Raw genomic sequence first — 17,950 nt, 5'->3', positions numbered from 1 at the left:
AGTAAAAGGTCTTCTTTTATGTTTGGTAGAATTCAAACAAGCCATCTGGTCTTGGACTTTTCTTTATAGGGAGTCTTTTTAAATTACATATTCTATTTCATTTCTAGTGATCAGTTTGTTTTCATTTCTAGTGATCAGTTTGTTCAAAGCTATCTTGAGAAAAAGAAGAGCAAAGCTGGAATTATCATGCTCCCAGACATGAACCTACACTTCAAAGCTACAGTAATCAAAACAGTATGGTACTGGCCCAAAACAGACACATAGATCAATGGAACAGAATCAAGAGCCCTGAAATAAACCCACACTTACATAGTCAATTAATCTATGACATAAGAGGCAAGAATATACAATGGGGAAGAGACATCCCTTCAATAAATGGTGCTGAGAAAATTAGACAGCTACATGCAAAAGAATGAACTGGACTACTTTCTTACACCATACACACACACAAAAAAAAAAACACAGAGTGAATTTAAGACTTAAGTGTAAGACCTGAAACTATAAATCTCCTAGAAGAAATCATAGGCAGCACACACTCTGACATCAGTCTTAACAATATTTTTTTGGATATGTCTCCTCAAGCAAGGGTAACAAAAGCAAAAATAAACAAATGGGACTACACCAAACTAAAAAGCTTTTGCACAGAGAATGAAACCACCAACAAAACAAAAAGGCAAACTACTGAATGAGAGACATTATTTGGAAATGATATATCCAACAAGGTGTTGATATCCAAAATATAAAAAGAACTCATACAACTCATTATCAAAGAACAGACACTCCAATTAAAAATGGGCAGAGGGGGCTTCCCTGGTGGCACAGTGGTTAAAAATCCGCCTGCTCATGCAGGGGACATGCATCCAAGCTCTGGTCTGGGAAGATCCCACATGCCACGGAGCAACTAAGCCCGTGCACCACAACTACTGAGCCTGCGCTCTAGAGCCCATGAGCCACAGCTACTGAGTCCATGAGCCACAACTACTGAGCCCGTGCACCACAACTACTGAAGCCCGCATGCCTAGAGCCAGTGCTTCGCAACAAGAGAATCCACCACAATGAGAAGCCCATGCACCACAACAAAGAGTAGCCCCTGCTCGCTGCAAGTAGAGAAAGCCTGTGCACAACAACGGAGACCCAACACAGCCAAAAATAATTAAATAAAACCAAGTAAATTTATCAAAAAAAGGTGGGCAGAGGATCTGAAGAGACATTTTCCAAAGAAGATATACAGATGGCCAACAGGAACATGAAAAGGTGCTCAACATCACTAATCATCAGGGAAATGTAAATCAAAACCACAGTGAGATATCACCTTACACCTGTCAACAATGGTTATTATCAAAAAGACAGCAAACAACAAGTGTTGGTGAGGATGTGGAGAAAAGGAACCCTCATGCACTGTTGGTGGGATTGTAAATTGTTGCAGCCACTTTGGAAAACAGTATGGTATGGAGGTTTCTCAAAAAACTAAAAAGAGAACTACCATATGATCCAGCAATTCCACTTCTGGGTATTTATCTGAAGAAAAATAAAACACTAATTCAAAAAGATATATGTATTTTGTTGCAGCACTATTTACAAAAGCCGAGATATGGAAGCAACCTAAGTGTCCAGAGATGGATGAATAAATAAAGATGTGGTATGTATATATAAACATATATATATATATAATGATATAATGTTATATATATTATACATAATATATACATACTATTACTCAGCCATAAAAAAGAATCTCGCCATCTGTGGCAACATGGATGGACTTGAAGGATATCATGGTAAGTAAAATAACTCAGACAGAAAAAAACAAATACTGTATGATCTCATTTACATGTGGAACCTAAAAAACAAAACAAACAAACAAATAAAGTGAACAAAATATAACAGAAACAGACTCATAAATAGAGAACAGGGGTTGCTAGAGGGGAGACAGAGCAGGGTGGATGCAGAATAGGTGAAGGGGATTGAGAGGTACAAACTTCCAGATATAAAATAAATAAGTCACAGGGCTGTAATTTATACATAGGGAATACAGTCAAAAATATTGTAACAACTTTGTATGGTGATGGGTATAACTGGTTTTATTGTCGTAATCATTGCATAATGTATAAAAATATCATTCTCAATGTTGTACACCTGAAACTAATATTGCATCTTAATTATAACTTTAAAAACTATATTTATGGGACTTCCCTACTAGTGCAGTGGTTAAGAATCCACCTGCCAGGCTTCCCTGGTGGTGCAGTGGTTGAGAGTCTTCCTGCCAATGCAGGGGACACGGGTTCAAGCCCTGGTCCAGGAAGATCCCACATGCTGTGGAGCAACTAGGCCCGTGAGCCACAATTACTGAGCCTGCGTGTCTGGAGCCTGTGCTCCACAACAAGAGAGGCCGTGACAGTAAGAGGCCCGCGCACCGTGATGAAGAGTGGACCCCGCTTACCACAGCTGGAGAAAGCCCTTACACAGCAACAAACACCCAACACAGCCATAAATAGATAAATAAATAAATTTAGAAAAATGTAAAAAAAAAAAAAAAAAGAAAGAATCTACCTGCCAATGCAGGGGACATGGATTTGATCCCTGGTCTGGGAAGATCCCACATGCCACAGAACAACTAAGCCCGTGTGCCACAACTACTGAGCCTGAGCTCTAGAGCCTGCAAGCCACAACTACTGAGCCCACACACCACAATTACTGAAGCCCGTGCACCCTAGAGCCTCCACAGAGCAACTACTGAGTCCACATGCCACAACTACTGAGCCCGTGCCCTGCAACTACTGAAGCCCGTGCACCTAGAGCCCGTGCTCCACAGCAAGAGAAGCCACCTCAATGAGAAGCCCGCACACCACAAAGAAGAGTAGCCCCCACTCCCCGCAACTAGAGAAAGCCCACGTACAGCAACAAAGACGCAACGCAGCTAAAAAACAACAACAACAAAACTATATTTATAGTAATTGGAAACAAAACCAAACCAAACCACCAACCATTACACAATTAGACTAAGTTGATTTTAAGGCAAGAAACATTCTAGAAATGAAGAGATTCAATATCTTGTCAGAATACAACAATACTAAATAGTATACACCTAATAATACAGGCTTAGGATATGTAAGGCGAAAATTAGCCTAACTAAATAGAGATTATAAAACACCTCTCTCTCAGTAACAGACAATACAATAAAAGGTGACCAAAGAAAGATTAATGAAATAGAAAATTCTAAAAGTAAATGGAAAATGTGAACCACATGATTAACAACTGTGACCTAACTTACATATAGGAAGCACTGCACTCAACAACTGTAGAATATACATGCTTTCCACAAGATGGGAAACATTCCATAAAATTGACTATATGCTGGGTATATGGTCAAAGGATCAATATCACATAGAATATGCTCTCTAACCTCTGGAATTAAACTGGAAATCAGTAATCAAAAGGGAACTATATAACTAGAAAATATTTAAAACACTTTAAAATAAGGAAACATTATATACTGTTGAGTCATTATTAAAATATGACCTATAGAAACTTATGGGTGTGATTACTTGTAAAAATTGTGTTGTGAGTTCCCTGGTGGTCTAGTGGTTAGGATTCAGTGCTTTCACTGTGGAGGCCTGGGTTCAATCCCTGGTTGGGGAACTGAGATCCCAGAAGCCATGTGGTGTGGCAAAAAAAAAAAGAAAAAAGAAAAAAAAAAAAGTGCAGTACATCTATGAAATAAAAAGCAATATCATCAAAAATAAGGATTAAAAATCTAAAAAAATTCCATGTTAATGTTTGATAAATTTTAATATCTTGATGAAAGGAAAAATTTTCTAGGAAGATGTACATTAACAAAATTATTCAAGAAGAGAACAAAACCCTGAATAGAACAACCTTAGAAGACATTAAAATAAGTAGGAAATATCTCTTCTCCTGAAAGATCTAGGCCCAAATCACTCGGTATATGAAACATTTTCAAACCTTCAAGGAACAGATAACATTTCTATTACTTAAACTGTTTCACAAGAATTGGAATGGGGGCTTCCCTGGTGGTGCAGTTGTTGAGAGTCCACCTGCTGATGCAGGGGACACGGGTTCGTGCCCTGGTCCGGGAAGATCCCACATGCCGTGGAGTGGCTAGGCCATGGCCGCTGAGCCTGTGTGTCCAGAGCCTGTGCTCCGCAACAGGAGAGGCCACAACAGTGAGAGGCCCACGTACCACAAAACAAAACAAAACAAAACAAAAACAAACAAACAAACAAAAAGAATTGGAATGGTATACAGCTGACCCTTGAACAATATGGGGGGTTAGGGACACTGATCCTCCACAGGGTGGAAAATCCAAGTATGACTTTACAGTAGGTCCTCCACATCTGTGGTTTTGCACTTAAGGATTTAACCAACCTCAGATTGTATAGTATTGCAGTATACACCACTGGAAAAAAAAAAATCTGTGTGTAAGTGTACACATGCAGTTCAAACCTGAGCAGCTCAATGGTGAACTGTAAAACTTATTAATTAAGTAAGATAATGCTAGCTTCTTTTAAAAAATTAAAAATGTAAAATGACTCAAATATCATGGAAATTAATTTCTTGTTCACTTTTGTAGCTCCTATTCAACAGTATTTAGAAAAAGTAAAAATTTGTGAAGGAGACAAAGTAATTAATTTCAAATGTCTACCTAGAAAACCTAAGATAAATAACTGAAAAATAACTGGAATAAGGGAGTTCAATAAAGTGGCATCCCAGAGAATAACCATTCAAAAATTAATCTTTATTAATCATCAATTAGAAAATATAATGGTAAAAAAATTCCCATTTCCAATAGCATCAAACTATAGCATACTTATTCAGATCTAACAAGAAATACTTAAGACCTACATGAAGCAAGATATTATTTTTTCTTTCCAAAACATCAACAAAGATCTAAATGAATGGAGAAAAAAATCACGTTCGCTTCTCCCAAACCACCCTCTATATTTAATGCAATTCCAATTAAAAAAAGAAAGTCCCAATTGAAATTTTATTACCATGGCAAAATGATTCTAAAGATCATGCAGATGATCAAAATCAAGAAGTTAAAAAAATATTAGACTTAACCTAACAATAACAATGAACCTAGAACTAAACAATGAACCTAGAACTAAAAAGCTAGAGTAATTAAAATAATAATGTAGTGGCAGAGAGAAATGGATCAACGGAACAGAGTGGTTTGTTTAGAAAGAGAGCTATGTACATGTAAAGGAATGAAATTAGAACACTCCCTAACACCATACACAAAAATAAACTCAAAATGGATTAAAGACCTAAATGTAAGGCCAGACACTATAAAACTCTTAGAGGGAAACACAGGCAGAACACTCTATGACGTAAATCACAGCAAGATCCTTTTTGACCCACCTCCTAGAGAAACAGAAATAAAAACGAAAATAAACAAATGGAACCTAATGAAACCTAAAAGCTTTTGCACAGCAAAGCAAACCATAAACAAGATGAAAAGACAACCCTCAGAATGGGAGAACATATTTGCAAACGAAGCAACTGACAGAGGATTAATCTCCGAAATATACAAGCAGCCCATGCAGCTCAATATCAAAAAACCAAACAACCCAATCCAAAAATGGGCAGAAGACCTAAACAGACATTTCTCCAAAGAAGACATACAGATTGCCAACAAACACATGAAAGGATGCTCAACATCACTAATCATTAGAGAAATACAAATCAACACTACAATGAGCTATCACCTCACACCGGTCAGAATGGCCATCATCAAAAAATCTACAAACAATAAATGCTGGAGAAGGTGTGGAGAAAAGGGAACCCTCTTGCACTGTTGGTGGGAATGAAAATTGATACAGCCACTATGGAGAACAGTATGGAGGTTCCTTAAAAAACTAAAAATAGAACTTCCATATGACCCAGCAATCCCACTACTGGGTATATACCCTGAAAAAACCATAATTCTAAAAGAGTCATGTACCACAATGTTCATTGCAGCACTGTTTACAACAGCCAGGACATGGAAGCAACCTAAGTGTCCAGTGACAGATAAATGGATAAAGAAGATGTGGCACATATATACAATGGAATATTCCTCCGCCATAAATAGAAACAAAAACTGAGTTATTTGTAGTGAGGTGGATGGACCTAGAGTGTGTCATACAGAGTGAAGTAATTCAGAAAGAGAAAAACAAATACCGTATGCTAACACATATATATGGAATCTAAAAAAAAAAAAATGTTTCTGAAGAACCTAGGGGCAGGACAGGAATAAAGATGTAGATGTAGAGAATGGACTTGAGGATATGGGGAGGGGGAAGGGTAAGCTGGGATGAAGTGAGTGGCATGGACATATATACACTACCAAATATAAAATAGATAGCTAGTGGGAAGCAGCTGCATAGCACAGGGAGATCAGCTCGGTGCTTTGTGACCACCTAGAGGGGTGGGATAGAGAGGGAGGGAAGGAGACGCAAGAGGGAGGGGATATGGGGATATATGTATACGTATAGCTGATTCACTGTTATACAGCAGCAACGAATACAACAATGTAAAGCAATTATACTCCAATAAAGATGCTTAAAAAAAAAGAAAAGAAAGAAACAGAGCTGTGTATCCAGATGCAATTTAGTATGTATTAAAGTTGTATTTTAAATTAGTGGTAAAAGTGGAAAAGAATGGTTATTGAATAAATGACGTGGAATAAGCGCACGTGGTTATCCATTTGGGGCCCAACCTCATGAATAAACAAAAATAAGTTATCTATATATGATATGTTAACACATAATATAAATTGGGAAGACCTTCTTTAATAATGTAACAGTATCAAAAATTCATAACAGAAAGGACTGAAAGATTTGGCAATATAAGTGTCAAAGGTTTGTAGAACAAACGAGTTACAAAGTTAACTGACTTCACAATTCCATTTTATGTAAAGCACAAAAAGAGCAAAACCAATCTATGTTGCTGGAAGCAAAAGAGTAGCTGTTACCTTGACTGGGGGTGGGGAGGGCAAGCGCTAGTAATTAGAAAGGAACTCGGCGAGTAGGAGACAGACTTCAGGGTCCTGGTAGTTTCTTTAATGTTATGTTTCTTGATGTGGATGCTGATTACACAAGAATGGTTCAGATTGTAAAACTTCAGAGGGTTTACACTTACGATATGAGTACTTTTCTGTGGTAAATTTAAAGATGGGAATAGCATGAGGGAATAGTGAGAGAGGAGGATAGAGGAGATCAAGGTAAATTTTTACTTTTGATTATCTGTATTTTATATATTTATCCAAAAAGCATGTATCATCTGCATAATTTATTTTTTTAAAAAATAAAAAAAGCCTATATATATGACAGATAACATTTAAGACTTATGATTTAAGTGCAATCAAGACAATTCTATAGGGCATACTCTACCTGTGAGTCTAATATGTTGGAAATTTCATGTGCACCAACATTTGCTTCACCCAAATGCAAGGAAAACAAGTTTCTGGCAACCTGGACAAAATCTAAAATAGAACACATTTCAGTAAGAATACAGCATTTAACCTCATCTAAGCAAACCTTACCTTTTTCTACATGAAGCTGAAGCTATGTGTTATAACTAATGCTTAAAATTTAACTTACTTAAATTACCTTAAAATAGTGTTAACTGAAGTGACAGATAAATTTAAGTTCACATAAGAAGTAAGAGATAAACTGGTTTTCACTCATTTCATTTAACTTTGCTGAAGTTAATAAATCAGATACGATAATGAAGCAAATAAATGTCACAGGCATAACTATCTCTCCAACTCTTTTATTATGAATAGTACTTTTTCTAAAACATATGATAATATTATGATCTACAGCTTTTCTAGCCGAAAGAACCTGTGGTTTAATAATGATAATAATAATAGCAGGAGATGTTTCTATAACAGCCTCTATATGCTACGCATGGCCCTTTGCGATTTCATCTTGAGAATTTTCTGTGGTAGTTCTTCTCATCCTCTCCATTTTACAGTTTGGGCTAAGATAAGTTAACTGTCTTAAACCTCCCAAGGCTACTTGGCAAATAAGTAGCAGAGCAAGATTCCATTGAAGTGTGACTCGAAGGCATATTCTCTTGTTTGTTATATAACACTGCCTGATGCCAACCTAGCAAACTATATGCTTCTTCAGACATGGAGTGTGACCTGTTCATCCATCTAACTTCAGGTTTTTTTTGAATTTGATTCTTATATGTTTAGTTTCCAGTAATCCTTTTAATTGTTCCTATTTTACAGTACCCTACTCTTATTGCGGATGCCTTAGTTTCGCTTATCTTTTTAAAAGATGCTAATTATGGTTTACGTGAAGTTCTTTTTTGCTCTTGTAATACTTCCCTTTTTCTGAGTTCCTCTTTTTCTATTTGTCTGATACTTTGGGGCTTTATATTTTACGTTGGAGGATTTCTCCAAATGTCTGGTGTTCATATTTAAGACGAATCAGGCACTAAATCGTTGATTGGAAATTTTGTGTGCATAACTTGCTTTGTCAATTAGTAGGTTTTACTACAGAGCAATAACGTGGTCAGCTATTATGATACTTTGTTCAGGTTCTTCAGAGAGAATCTTACAACCTCTTGCCTACAGACCATACACATGGTTGCAAATATCACTGAGCAATCTGTGTGTTTTGTAAGTGATAATTCACCATACACACCCCCAAATTCCTTAGCTGCTGGCAACTATAGGTCCAGAATCAATCTGGTTTAATTTCTCAAGGGAATATACTTATTTTCCTCTGCAAGGGTAAGGGATGGTAGTTGTGGATTACTTGAGAGGGGGCAGGGAACAGCATATATAATTGCTCCTTAACACAGCCTTAAGTACTCAATGTTTTCAATTCCTAAGCCTTTCCAGGAATCAGCTTGTTTCCCGTTGTGATTCTCCTATCTCTTCAGACACTTGGACTTTACATGCCTCTGCTCACTAATTCATTTATTTTCCTCATCTACTTTGTCCTTATACATTGTGGTTTTACATGTATTTTTGTTTCTTGTTCTCATTACACTGTATGATTTCAAGAGCAGAGGGGAACAAATACATCTTTTTTCATCACTTCAAACCCCCAAATTTCTTTTAGCAATGCAGATGCTTTTAAAATGATACAATGTTGCATCTACTCTATAAGAAAAAAATTAAATACTTAATGCTGTAAAGGATACAAAAAACTGTTACATTCAAACATTACTAGTGGCAGAACAAATATGTGTGTAAAATGTCTCTGGAAAACAATTTATCAATACATATCAAAAGTCTAAGCCACTTATGGGGATTTATCCTAAGAGAAGGAAGAAAAAAAAGCTATATTAAATATAGAATTATTTATATTGTCAGTTAATGAAAAACCATCAAAATTCCCAATAGTGGAAAAGCTTAATATTATAGTATATCAATGGAGTATGTTCACAATTTGCTATCTTTAATAATAATTATAAAATAAAAATAAGAATAATTATACAGCATAATGAAATATTTATTATATCGTACTGGCTGAAAAAAAATTAGAATTTCACAGTAGCAGAACTAGGGCTTCTATATATTGTACTGTTTCTTTTGTTATTACTAAAGCAATGTTTGTGGAATAAATTAAAAATAAAAAAAGAATATGATTGAATGATATTTTAAAGCTGAAAGATTCTAAGAAAGTTCTCCTTTCTGCTGACCCAGTAAGACCAATAATTCTATCTGAGTCTTTAGAATACTGATTAAGGAACTTAAAATAGATGTGGTTTTATTTTTCTTTCTCTCCTTCGAAAGAAGAGGCACTCAGTGAATATGGGCCACAATAAGTTTCTGTGATGACACACATGATGAACCTAAATATTACCTCCAAAAGACACTGTCCCCTTTGGGTCTACTTGCACTTGCTGTCTCAGGGCTTGGTGTTGTTCTTTTGTGGGCTGAATACCAAGATAATTTAGAGCCTGGAAGGAAAAGGATTCATGTGAAGCAATTTTTCAAATCTCCAAAGAATAAAACTATTCATTACAACTTTATTTTACAATCCAGTGAAAAGAATCAATATCAAGAACAGTGATCATGATCAAAGAAAGTCTGATGACTATTTATGGATTAATTTTCCATAAAATATTAGCTTCTTGATCTACCACCACCTCATTTTTTCCCCCAAGGCTAGCACTTTGGCCAATGCCAAATAGCATATCCCTAGAACCAAAATTCAAACCATTTCTTAGTTTAAAATATGTGACATGGCAGAAGAAAAACAGCAAGGAAATCCTAATAAATCCGATTTAACATTAATTTTTCTAACTAGCACTCTAAAACACTGATATTTTGTTGATATCTTCTTGTATTTGAGACCAAAACTAAGGATGACAGGAATTGGTTGGAATACAAAAAATTCTAATTTTTGGCTTGTTTATGGGCAGGCTTACATAAATAATAAACTAAAAAGCTTTCTCTGGAACCCTCTTCTCTCTACCTTCTCTTTTTAGTACCCATAGCTAATTAAAATTTCAGAGCCTGCTAGTTATATTTCAGTGTCCATTCTCTCCTTGTTCTTTAGTAACAGAACCAAAATCTTTAGCTAGAAACATTGTCATTCAGCTAAAAGATATTTCCCAGCCCGTTCTGCAGCTTGATAAGGCCATATGACCATGTACTACCCAAGGAGACATAAAGCAAACTTGCAGGGAACTTCTGGTAAGTCTTTCAAAAGTGGGGTAGGTACTTCTTGTCCCTTTTTTCCTTCTCTCTTTGGTCTTAATTAAAAGAAAAAAAAGATGAAAGAAGGAAGGAAAAGAAAGGAGGGAAGAAAGAAAAGAAAGAAAAGATGGCTGGAATTTAAGTAGTCATCTTGGTTCATGAGCCACCTCAACAAAGATGGCGGAGCAGAAAGATACTTAAAAGCATGTATAACCTCCATGCCAGCTCTGGATTACTTTCTTTCAGGTTTCCTTTTGGTGTAAGAAAAATAAATTTCTAATGGAAACCACTGTTATTTTAGGTTCTCAGGTTATATATAGCAAAATCTAATCTTAACTAATGAATAAGGACTGACTAGATGCCGTATTATCGGATTCTGGCAAGAACATCAAAACTAAAATGTAGGTAAAGGTTAATACTAGTAATTGTCCTTATATATTCCTTCCTCCTTTGAAATCTGTTCAGTCATCCATCACTTCACTTACCAAGTATTTATTTAGTGCTTACTATTTGTTAGGCACTAAACTATACAAAGGGACACAAACAAGATATAGCCACTACCCTCAAAGAGCTATGGTCTCTAGGGAGAGGATAACATGTAAATAAATGTAATTAGTGCAATATGTAATTTAATAGAAGTGTGTACAGGATGTACTGTGGCAAAACCAAACTGGTCAATGTATAGGTGGCTGGGCACAGTGAGAAAAGGAGTCAGAAGGAAGGGAAAACATCAGGAAAGATTCCTTCAAAAGTGATTCTAGAGCATTTTAACCAAGCGTCATCTGCCTGCCCTATCTACACAGTCATTGCCTTGCATAACATGGAATAATGATTCTTAACTTTTGATATTCTTTTTTTTTTTTTTTTTTTTTGGTACGTGGGCCTCTCACTGTTGTGGCCTCTCCCGTTGCGGAGCACAGGCTCCGGATGTGCAGCCTCAGCGGCCATGGCTCACAGGCCCAGCCGCTCCGTGGCATGTGGGATCTTCCCAGATCAGGGCACAAACCCGTATCCCCTGCATTGGCAGGCAGACTCTCAACCACTGTGCCACCAGGGAAGCCCAACTTTTGATATTCTTTTCCTTCAGTCATAGAAAATGTTCCAAATACACCCCCAAAAAATAAATAAATAAAAGGAAAGAGAATAATACAAAGAGCACCCATTTACTTCTTATCATCAAGTATCATCAAGTATATATTAGTATTTGTTTGAAATTTATATATATATATTTTTAAGAAATAAACATTATAGACTTGGTTGAAAGCTTTCTCCATTGTTTCTCAGCAGGAACCACTATCCTAAGGTTGGCATATCCTTCCTGTCCATGATTTGATGCCACTACTACATTTGTCCCCTAATAACATGTACTCTTTTATCAGTACATAAAAGAGTATTTTGTGCATTTATGATTTTACCTGCATAGTATAATACAAAAGGATAACCTTACAAATTATTTTTATTTTTTACCTCAATGTTAAAATTTCACAATTGCTCAATATTGTTAACTGCAAAACTACTTCACTTATTTTAAATTTAAATGGTATCTAACTGGATGAATATATTATAATTTATTATCCATTCTCTCATTGATGGGCTTTTTATAATTACTCCACTCTGTTTTTTATAATAAGACATTTTACACATCTCCTCATATAGATGTGTAAAAATTTCTCTACAGTACACCCCTACAAGAGGAAATGCTGAGTCATAGGGTATATATACTGTCAAATTTCTTAGATATTATAAAATTGCTCGCCAAACTGGTTGTATCAATTTATGCGCAACACTAATATATAAGCAGCTTTATTTTTCTACATTCTTAACAGCATTTGCTGTTTTCACACTTTAATTTTTGTCAATACGTTGAATATGAAATAGTATGTTGTTTGTTAATTTGAATTCTCCTAACTACAAGTGAGATTTAGCTTCTTTTATATGTTTATGACATAAATTATTTAGCAATATGTTTTAAATTTTCATATGTAAAGCTTGAGGAAGTATTTTTTGTTAGTGATTCCTAATTTGGTGGCATTCTCCCAATTGTAAAAACTCAAAATGTCCCCAGACATTGCCAAATGTCCCCTGAGGCAAAAAATGTCCCCTGAGGATGTCCCCACATCCCTGCTTTTGAGAAACACTCCTCCAGAGACAAACACTATTAATCGACTGGTGTATAATTTTCCTGATTTCTTCTATGTATATAACACCTGTATATGTAAAAAAATAAATTATATATCTTTTGCAAGAATTAAATTATACTATATACAGTGTTCTATGTTTTTAAAAGAATTATCAATATATAACAGCCTTCTATTCTGTACATTTTAGATATTTTGCATGCTTTTAAAACTTGTTATAATAGTACATTAAACCTTAGTATTTAAGTATATTTACTTCAGATTTTGAATGTAACAAAACATTGCAAAAGCCCCTTCTGTACTTCTCCCCAAGTATTTTATTATATATTTGAAATATACTAAAAACATACATGTAACAAATATATGTTTTAAAACATCTATGAATCCATTTAAGAATTACAAAATTGCTAATACTATTGATTTATGTAACATACTCCTCTCCTACTATACTAGAGGTAACCACTACTAAGGAATTATGTCATTATTATTCCCATACTATTTACTTTAAAATGGTTTGTCACATACTATGTATCCTTAACATGTTTTTTTGTTTTGCTGTTTTTTAGCTTCATTAAAATGCGACTGATAGTCTTCTAAAACTTGGTCTTTTTACCCTACAGGGTTGTTTTATCATTCATCCACGTGGTTATATGGTCTTGTAACATTAATACATTCACTTTGACTGAACTAATATTTGATTAGATGAATATGCCACAATTTATTAATCCATCCTCCTCTAGATGAACATTGGGGTTTTCTGCTTACCAGCAATGAACATTCTTCTACACATGTACTACAGCACATGGGTAAAAATTTCTTTAGGGTAGGAAGAAATTCTAGGAATTTCTTCCTACCCTAGGAATAGTATTGACACGTCTTTTTCTAATTTATTTCTAGGAGTTCTTCATATATTCTGGATATCAAAATTGTATATGTTATGTGCATTACGAATATTTTCTCCCACTTTTTGGCATAACTTCACTTTCTTACAATCTCTTTTTATGCAGTTTCTCATGGATAGTTCCCAAGTGTGCTTTTACACCATTACTTCATATTTTTATAAATATATGTGATGAATAGTTTTAAAAAATATTTTTAAGTTTTAATTTTTATATAAATGGTACCATACTCTATATCTCAACGTGACTTTTTTAAAAAAATAATTAATTAATGTATTTATTTATTTTTGACTGTGTTGGGTCTTCGTTTCTGTGCGAGGGCTTTCTCTAGTTGCGGCAAGTGGGGGCCACTCTTCATCGTGGTGCGCGGGCCTCTCACTGTCGCGGCCTCTCTTGTTGCGCAGCACAAGCTCCAGACGCATAGGCTCAGTAGTTGTGGCTCACGGGCCTAGTTGCTCTGCGGCATGTGGGATCTTCCCAGACCAGGGCTCGAACCTGTGTCCCCTGCATTGGCAGGCAGACTCTCAACCACTGCACTACCAGGGAAGCCCCAATGTGACTTTTTATTAATAACAGATATACTGAGATATAATTCACAAAAAGTTCACTGTTTTAGTGTACAGTTAAGTGGCTTTTAGTACATACACATAGTTGTACATCAATCACCTAATTCTAGAAAATTTTCATCACCTCTAAAAGAAACCCCATACCCATTAGCAGTCACTTGCTATTTTTCCCTATCCCACCAGCCCCAGTCAACCACTAATCTATTTTCTGTCTATATGGATTTGACTATTCTGGTCATTTCATATAAATAGAATCATGTAACTTTTTGTGCCTAGCTCCTTTCACCTAGCTTAATGTTTCAAGGTTTATGTTATAGCATATATCAGAACTTCATTCCTTTTACAGTCCAATAATAGTCCATTGTATGTATGTACTACATTTTGTTTATCTTTCTTAAGTTAAAAAAGGTGAATCAAGAATAAAATTAGGAACAAGATATTATTATAAAAATACTAGGTAGAAAATAAATTAGAAACTCAGTGGTTATGTGACTGAAATAGCAGGTGACTGCAAAGAAAGACTGTGAATTAGAAAAAACAATGCATCACTAAAACTAAAATACTGGGCAATAAGAAGCATATAAGTTCGGTAGAGGTTAATCAGAGTTAAAGTATTATAAGCACCTTGTATATTTGAAAGAAGGGTAAAGATTCTGATTAACTTTAGACTAAGTTAAAGATGAATGTTAAATTTTTAGGGTAATCCTTAAAAGATTAGCAAGAGAAGGTACAATTCCTAAATAAGATGGGGGAGAAAAAAAATAAAATGCAAAAACCACCAACCAAAAAAATCAAACATAATCAAACGAAAAAAATACAGTAAACATGGGGTAAAAAAGGAATTAAAAACAAGAACAAAGAAAAAAATTTTAAATAAGATGGCAGGAATAACTCAAAATGCATTATAATTAGACTAAATATAAAGAATGTGGAGCAATGGGAACTCTTGCATAAGACTAGTAGGAATGAAAATTGGTAGAATTACTTTAGAAAACAATACACCAATTGAACAATTATTTTCTGAGCGTATACTATGAGCCAAACATTTTTCCAGGAGATGAAAAAACAGGAGGAAAATTCTAACAATACCTTAAGTTAGGTTGAAGATAAATAAACTCTTTGACCTTATTAATATTTTAGTAATCAACTTTTAAAAAGCATATAAATGATACTCAACATTTGGAATAGAGTTACCTCTTGGGGAAAGAGATATATACAATCAAGAAGAGAGACACAGGCAATGTCAAAGATTCTCATTCTTAGCTGGGTGGTGGAGTATATGTGTATTTGTTTTATTAATCTTTAAACTCTACACATAAAATATAATCATTCTTGCATATGATTAATATTCTCATATAAAGAAATAAAATAGAAATATTTTATAAAGAAATAAAAACAGGGACTTCCCGGGTGGCGCAGTGGTTAGGAATCCGTCTGCCAATGCAGGGGACACGGGTTCGAGCCCTGGTCCAGGAGGATCCCACATGCCGTGGAGCAACAAAGCCTGTGCGCCACAATTACTGAGCCTGCACTCTAGAGCCCATGAGCCACAACTACTGAGCCCATGTGCCACAACTACTGAAGTCTGTGTGCCTAGAGTCCGTGCTCTGCAACAAGAGAAAACACCACAATGAGAAGCCCGTGCACCACAATGAAGAGTAGCCCCCACTCACCGCAATTTGAGAAAGCTTGCACGCAGCAGCAAAGACCCAACACAGCCAAAAATAAATAAATAAATAAATAAAAATAAAGCTTCCTTTAAAAAAAAGAAATAAAAACAATTTTATAAAAATAATGCAAACAAAAGACCTATCATAGAAGGTACTCAATATACAGTGATTCTTATTGTATTAAGTAATAATAAAATTGCAAAATGCAGTTAACTACCGTGTAAATTTTTCCTGAGTTAAACTTAGTAACAGATGGAAGTTTTGTTGAAAGAAAAATTTACAAGAATACAGCATGTCAGTGAGGTAAGCTCATAAATTTAAATTGAAAGTAATTTGATGGGAGATGAAGATGGCAGAGTAAGAGGACATGGAGCTCACCTTTCCCCACAAACACATAAAAAATACATCGACATACGGAAAAATTCTCATGGAAAACTAACTGGAAACTGGTAGAAGGACTCCTGTACAGCCAAGGATGAAAGAAAGATATGCTGTACCTGTATAGAACGGGAAGAAAAGTGACTGGGTTGGGACCTGTGTCCATGGGAGGGAACTCAGAGGAAAGGGGGGATCACATGGACGGACATTCATCCTGGGGTGTGAGTGGGTTGAGCCACAGACTGGGCGTCCCAGTCCTGGGGTGCTATGCAAAGGAGACAAGCTCCCTTGGCCACTTGGAGAACTGCTGGAACAGACAGAAAGGCTGGAGAAGCCTAGACTCCACTCATGAGGAGTGGGTGGGTGCTAGCCTGCTCCCAGGCAGGGTGGAGAGAGGTCTGCCCTAGCAGCTGCCACCTTGACATGCTCCCCAGTCCAAGCAAAGAGAACACCCCACTCACTCTCCACCACAGCATGGCACTGGATCTAGGGCACCCAGGACCTGGGAGAAGACTTCACTTAGGGATGCAGAGGCAACCTGGGGGAGCGGGGTGTAGCCCAGATAGGGCAACAGTAGCCATCGTTGGTGCTTACTCAAGAGATGCCCCAGAAGCAGCCCAGATTTCTTATAGCAGCGTGGTGGCCAGATTTCCTGTGACTGCCTCGCTAAGTTTGCCAGCCCAAGCTGAGCAAACACTCCAGCCCCACTAACCCCATGCTACCGTACAACACTAGATCTCAGGTGATCACAGCCAGGGAAAAGATGCGACCACGGATTGCATCTGAACGAAGCTGTAGATGCCTACACAGGCAGAGTATCAGACCTCTGTGAGCACACAGGCCCCATTCGCTTCAGGACTCCCCTCCTTTGGGGCAAAAGCCCCAGTGCAGGGAGAAGGAAAAACACATACTTAAAGGGAACAGAGCCAGATCTAGCCCAACCCTCAGGGATTCTACTCCAGCAACTTGGGAGCAAATCTTGCCCCTGACAGGGTGATGACAGCCAATGAGCAGAGAAGTCCCACCTCACACCCTGCACAGACTTTAGCTCCTCCATCACCAGCCACAGGCCCTATCAAGGTGACAGCTGTCAGCACACCCTGAGGAAAGATGTGACTGGCATCCACATCAAATCCAGCCCTTCCATTAAAGGCACTGGGAACATTCAGTCAGCACAGCGATGCTCTCAAATAAGAACATGCCCTCAAGACCACAATGGATAACTGTTTCACCAAAATTCCTAGAGACAGAGAAAGTTAACTAAAATGAAAAGGCATAGGAACTACTCTTAATTGAAAGAGTAAGAGAAAACCCCTTAAAAAATAAATAATGAAACAGAAATAAATAATTTACCAGATAAAGAGTTCAAAACATTGCTAACTAAATTAGGGAAAAGAATCGATCTAAACACAGATCATCTTAACAGGAACTAGAAAATATAAAAAAGACCCAATTGAGGGAATTCCCTGGTGGTCCAGGGGTTACAACTCTGTGCTTTCACTGCCGAGGGCACAGGTTCAATCCCTGGTGTGGGAACTAAGATCCCACAAGCTGCATGGCTTGGCCAAAAAAGAAAAGAGACCCAATCGAAAATAGATAATTAAATATCTGAAATAAAAAACACCCTGAA

The 17,950-nt window shown here is 36.5% G+C and overlaps 1 protein-coding gene across 6 annotated transcripts in view; it reads right to left on the bottom strand.

Annotated features, from left to right (window-relative positions):
• Window positions 1-17,950, bottom strand: part of STXBP4 (syntaxin binding protein 4) — a 190,617-nt gene that overhangs the window by 122,565 nt on the left and 50,102 nt on the right. For all 6 annotated transcript variants that reach the window (XM_033848305.2, XM_073797492.1, XM_033848304.2 and 3 more), the window contains 2 exons: window positions 9,831-9,927; window positions 7,395-7,486 (listed from right to left, as the gene is read on the bottom strand). In XM_033848305.2, the coding sequence (XP_033704196.1) occupies window positions 7,395-7,486; window positions 9,831-9,927 (189 nt within the window). The remainder of the gene's footprint in view (window positions 1-7,394; window positions 7,487-9,830; window positions 9,928-17,950) is intronic.

Source organism: Tursiops truncatus, chromosome 20 (genome assembly GCF_011762595.2).
Source record: "Tursiops truncatus isolate mTurTru1 chromosome 20, mTurTru1.mat.Y, whole genome shotgun sequence".
In the NCBI taxonomy this organism is placed as follows: Eukaryota; Metazoa; Chordata; class Mammalia; order Artiodactyla; family Delphinidae; genus Tursiops; species Tursiops truncatus.
This window is presented reverse-complemented; position numbering and strand designations above follow the sequence as displayed.